This window comes from Saprolegnia diclina (assembly GCF_000281045.1).
Source record: "Saprolegnia diclina VS20 unplaced genomic scaffold supercont1.140, whole genome shotgun sequence".
NCBI classification, from domain to species: Eukaryota; Oomycota; class Saprolegniomycetes; order Saprolegniales; family Saprolegniaceae; genus Saprolegnia; species Saprolegnia diclina.
The window spans coordinates 1-5,144 of NW_008246207.1; the positions used below are offsets into that span (position 1 = coordinate 1).

A 5,144-nucleotide genomic window follows, 5' to 3' on the forward strand; every position below is an offset into this window, starting at 1 on the left:
GGCTTCAATGCCGATTTTACGCGGATGCCGAAATTACTGTCTAACCGGTTGGCACAACCGGAACCAGGATAGCGGTTCGATCAAGTGTATATTATTATACTTGCTGTTTGTATGGATATGCATAAAAATATAACTCGGCTTCGAAAAACCGACTTTGGATATCGTTGAGATGGATCCGTCGCTCCAGCGCACGTTCCGCGGCCACAAGTCGGGCGTCGCCGCCTTGGCGTACGGCCCGCAGGCGCGGCAGCTGGCCTCTGGCGCCATGGACTGCTCCGTCATGGTCTGGAACTTCAAGCCGCAGGTCCGCGCCTTCCGCTTCCTCGGCCACAAGGGCCCAGTCTTTGACGTGCAGTTTGCGCCGTCGGGCGAGCTCCTCGCGTCCGGGTCCCAAGACCGCACCGTGCGCCTATGGACACCGACGGTCAAAGGCGAATCGCACACGCTGAAAGGCCACGTTGGCGGCGTGCGCAGCGTCGCCTTCTCGTACGACTCGACCGAGCTCCTCACGGCGTCGGACGACAAGTCGATCAAGATGTGGTCGCTGCCGACGCGCCGCTTTGTGTGCTCGTGGAACGGCCACAGCAACTGGGTGCGCTCGGCACGCTTTAGCCCGGACGCGCGCCTTCTCATGTACCCGCGCCACTGGGTTTTACAGCGTCCTAATGCAGCCGAATAGCTCGGGCAGCGATGACAAGACAGTCAAGCTCTGGGACAAGGCGACACGCAACTGCATCACGACGTTCTATGACCATAGCGGCATCATTAACGCCGTTCGCTTCCACCCGGATGGTACGAGGCTCGGTGCGCGCGCGCCTTGCATACATGGTACGGGTAGGCACGACGGTCGGCGCCTGCAGCTACGACCATAGCATGAACCTCTGGGACATTCGATCCCAGAAGCTCATTCAGCACTACCCCGCGCACGAAGGCAACGTGACGAGCTTGGACTTTCACCCGAACGGGTACTACTGTCTCTCGACGTCAGTCGACGGCACGATCAAGCTCTGGGACATTCGCGAAGGCCATCTTCTCTACACGATGCATGGCCACACGGGCGCGGTGAACGCCGCTGCCTTCTCGCCCGACGGCAAGTGTACCGCGTCCGGCGGCGTCGACGCGCTCGTCATGGTGTGGGACACGGACTTGGACAAGTGCCTGCATGCGCACGAGCCGCAGTATCCGCAGGCACTACCCAAGTCGCACGTCTTGCGTCATGCGCCTCCAGACGTTCCTGCTACGGTCAAGGCGCCTCCTTATTCGCCGCCACGCCACCCGCCCCCATCACCGCCCCGCGTGACCAAGGCCCGACCGACCCCGACGTATGTACCAGTGCCTGTCTCAATCCAGAACAACGCGCACGATCTCTGCAACCCGTCAGCGATCCGGTACGACCCTGTACTCCGCGACAGCAGCAGCTACATCCCCAAGGAGAGCAGCAGCCCATACCACCAGCCCAAGACTCCTACCAGCAACAACCACCGCCACCAGCATAGCCACCTCTATGATCAGAACGGGGTCGTTTATGAGATGCCGACGGCCAACGAGCGCAAGGACGAGAGTCGACAACTGGCGTCGTCCAAGCTTCCGACCGGCGACGCGCGGCTGCCCGAGAACCTCAGCGCGACGTTCGATCACATTGTCGGGCAGCTCGAGATCATTACGCGCACGCTGTCGATCCTGGAAGAGCGTCTTTGCCACGCTGAAGACCGCATCTCGGACGTGGCACGCGTCCAGACACAAATGCTGCGACAGCAAAACAACGAGCGACTGAGCCCCTCGAAGCGCCTCGTCCACCCCCACGCGACCGAGTCAAGCCCGCACTAACAACCTACACCCCGCATTCTATCCTATCCTGTGTATTGGCGGAGCTACATCGATGTTGTGGGCGCGATGCTCTTGGCCAGATAGATGCATCGCGCCTTTGGTGGAACTGCAGATGGGACAGCGTCGGCGGCTGTCGAGCAAGAAGCCACCACAGGGTGCGTCAGCAATGGAAGGAGTATATCGATAAGGTTCAAGTACATATTACCTTGTGTCGGCAGACTCATTCCTGAACCAGTGAGAATTAATATCTAAATTGGAACATGTACTGGCTTGGTTCACGATTTTTCGGTCGTCTCGATGACCAGAATACCACCAAAATACCATAACGACACCTATTTTGAGGACCACAAACATGTCGGTGGCGCCCCCCGAGGTGTGGGCCATCCCGCGGCGGACGACGCTCGGTCCGAGCCCGAGTCTTGGGCCGCCCACGGGCCGTCGCTGGTCGTTTCTAGGCCTCGGCTATGCACTGGCCACGGTCTCTCTCTCCATCTATGCGCTCCAACTGCTGCAAACGTACTTGGAGAACGATCTCATTTGGCCGCAATTCCGCGCGTTGGCGCTTCAGCCCGTCCTTGTCGACGCCTTTAATCTGCACTTGACGCTGCTGCCGTCAACCGCCCACTTTGAGCTGCTTGCGTCGGCCCTCGCCGTACCGAGCTCGGGAGCGCCCGTTTTTGCCACGTACCCTCGACTTGCTCTCTACACCGACTCTCTGCCGCTGACCGACGTCGTCATCGGCCTGCGTCAAGTCGGCGCGGGGGCGGTGACCCACATGATGGCGCAGTACTGTTACGTTGACTTGCGTCGGCGGTGGGAGCTTGCACACACGGCGCAGCGCCAAGCACGGTGCGCAGAGAAGCACGCGACGAACGCCGCCGTGCATCTCGAAGCTGTGCTCCGCAATATCGACATGCCAGCGTGGCTGGGCCTCTACGCTGGTTTCTTCCTGCCGCTCATCGGCGACGCAGTGAGCCCGGCGTTTGTGCAAGCTCTCGTCAATCATACGTGGGCGCCTGTCGAGGACGAAGCGAGGCTGTGGAGCGCGCATGGTTACGAGGTCTTCGTGCTGAACTGGGCCAATTTGCGCCAGCTCGGGCTCGTCGAGACGATCCGCGTAGAAAATGAACTGGGTGCTATCACGACGCTGCATATCAAGGCCATCGCGCCCGTGGACCGGTACGCGCTCTGGACGTCGCATGCGATGTTTGCTTCGTTCGAGAACGACCTTGGCAACTTCTTGCTCGGCCCTAATATGAGTCTTGTTCGCAACGCGCCGAATTGGTATGGATATATATTACCCTTTGCAATGGAGATATACAGCCTCCCATACCCCCTCAACACCCTCAACCAAGCGCTTCATGACCACCTCGGGTCCCTCGGGTCGGTCGATCTTTGGATGCTTCGCCCCCCGCCGAGTCTCTTAGCCTACGTCGCCGCCTATCAGCACCATCTCCAAAACGCAAAGCAAGCGTCTTCGGACGTAGCAACAGCCTTGGATGCGTTCGAAACGACGGTCCTGCACCCGACACCGCGCGCGTGGCAGTCAACCGACCTTGTGTTCCTCGGTGGCAATCCCATGTGCGCCTTTGGGGCCCCCTGCAGCTTTGTACAAGAGTCCTTTGGCTTTGATGACACGTGTGCGACCCAGCGTCCGTGGACGAGTACGTGGACCAGCACGTCGATCCTCTTTGCCCTTTCCATCGAGAGCAATCATGGGATCGATGTGGCGGCCATCTGTCATTCGTCGGGCTTGGTGCTCGCAGAAGCCGCCTCGTGTCAGCGCACCTTGTCGGCGGCAATGGCCATATACAACCGCTTACCACCCCTGGCGCAGTTCAATGTCACGGGGATGATGGCGGACGTGGAAGGCCTAACCCTCTCGACATTGCAGTTTGTTCAAAATATATCTTCCAGTAGCAGCGCCGTCGACGTGCGTAGCCAGCTGTTGCTGCCGCACGACGCGCTTCGCTGGCGTGTCTTTGGCTGGACGAGTCTGTTCGAGTGGGCGCTCGGGCAGCGCGAAGCGGTGGCGTTCGAAGGCGATATGCAGACATTCCACCTTCTCTCGTACGCCTACGCCCCGATCGATCAATTTGTGAATCCGCTCGACGTCGGTTTGTCCCTTTCCGGGTACCTCTTTAACCTCTGCGCGTACTTGACCTTTGGGCTGTGTGTGGCGCTCAGTGCGCTTCTTTTGGCAGCGATGAGTCGTCGGCACCACCTGTTCTTTGCCCATGGCTTTCTCTTTAACCGCGTGGCAAGTACGACGTGGGTTGGACGCCCGATGCTGCTCGTTCGCGCGCTCGCAGCGATCGTTTGCTTGGCGACAGCGTCTGTCAGCGTTCAGCAACTCTCGACGACTGGCGACCGCACGTTTGTTGCGACACCCCGATCGCTTCTCGAGTCTGCCATTCTCTCGGGCGAGACGCTATGGTTGTCGTATGCGCTGGACGAGTGCCTCTGCCACGCTAGCTCGTCGCTTCGCATGCGCAAGTACGTCCCGTGGACTGCGATGATGGCCTTTTGCGTCTGCTGGTTCCTCGATGTGGTGGCGTCGCCGCAGCTGGCGGCGTCGTTGGGTCGACAGTGCAAGCCTATAGCCATGGACACGTACCTCATGTGCGACTCTGGCGTCGTCCAAGTCGGGCATCGAACCCGCGTCTACCTTCTTATCGCCGTTCACGTGGGGTTGGCATTGCTGGGTGTTTTATGGAGTCAATGTCTCGTCCAGCGGCGCACCTCCGGCGAGTCCTCTGTAGTGCCATCGGTCGTCCTCCACGGCGCAGCAACTACGTACATGGGATCCCCGGACGCCACTGCACGCAGCTTCGACTTGGATCAGCTCAGTGCGATTCTATGCGGCCTCTTGATTTTTGAAGTCCGCGGCACCTTGTACGTCGGTGACGTGGCGCTCTGGCGCGTCCTGCCAGCAACGATGTACGGTATCCGACGCTTCAACGACGTCTACATCTTTCCTGCAACGCGACAGTATGCCCAGACAGCGGTACTTGCCTTTGGCCCGCCGAGTCCTCCGTCAATTGCACTACCTACCTTATCCCGGCCCTCGGCCGTCGCGATGGCAGGCGCACTCCTACCCAAGACGACGCCGTTGGCGCTCGTGCATCGCGTGGCCCACGCGTCCGTGTCACTCGTCGGCTTGCTCTACGTCTCGCTCTCACTGTTTGCGAATGCCACGTACATGACAGTCACGTCTCCGCGCGTGCTCGCGAATGACTTTTACTGGGGCAATTTCAACAGCTCGGGCGGCCATACGTTTCTCGCCAACCTCTTCAACACGCAGCTGCTTGCAGACA

The 5,144-nt window shown here is 59.9% G+C and overlaps 2 protein-coding genes across 2 annotated transcripts in view; both read left to right on the plus strand.

The window, feature by feature from the left end:
- The first annotated feature begins 141 nt into the window (after nucleotides 1-141).
- On the plus strand, nucleotides 142-2,094 carry SDRG_16622 (hypothetical protein). The gene is made up of 3 exons (XM_008622840.1): nucleotides 142-633; nucleotides 680-792; nucleotides 839-2,094. The coding sequence occupies exons 1-3, from the start codon at nucleotides 170-172 to the stop codon at nucleotides 1,825-1,827; spliced, it is 1,566 nt and encodes a 521-aa protein (XP_008621062.1). The 5' UTR covers nucleotides 142-169; the 3' UTR covers nucleotides 1,828-2,094.
- Nucleotides 2,095-2,152: 58 nt separating this feature from the next.
- The window catches only part of SDRG_16623 (hypothetical protein), a 5,547-nt gene continuing 2,555 nt past the window's right edge, over nucleotides 2,153-5,144 (plus strand). The window contains exon 1 of the mRNA XM_008622841.1: nucleotides 2,153-5,103. Coding sequence (XP_008621063.1) covers nucleotides 2,180-5,103 — 2,924 coding nt within the window. The 5' untranslated portion in view covers nucleotides 2,153-2,179. The remainder of the gene's footprint in view (nucleotides 5,104-5,144) is intronic.

Excerpts from the sequence above, each read along its gene's own strand:
- SDRG_16622 (XM_008622840.1), top strand. The coding sequence starts at position 170 with ATGGATCCGTCGCTCCAGCGCACGTTCCGCGGCCACAAGTCGGGCGTC. Across the intron at positions 634-679 it reads CCGGACGCGCGCCTTCTCAT|CTCGGGCAGCGATGACAAGA; the intron begins GTACCCGCGCCA and ends GCAGCCGAATAG. Across the intron at positions 793-838 it reads CGTTCGCTTCCACCCGGATG|GCACGACGGTCGGCGCCTGC; the intron begins GTACGAGGCTCG and ends TGGTACGGGTAG.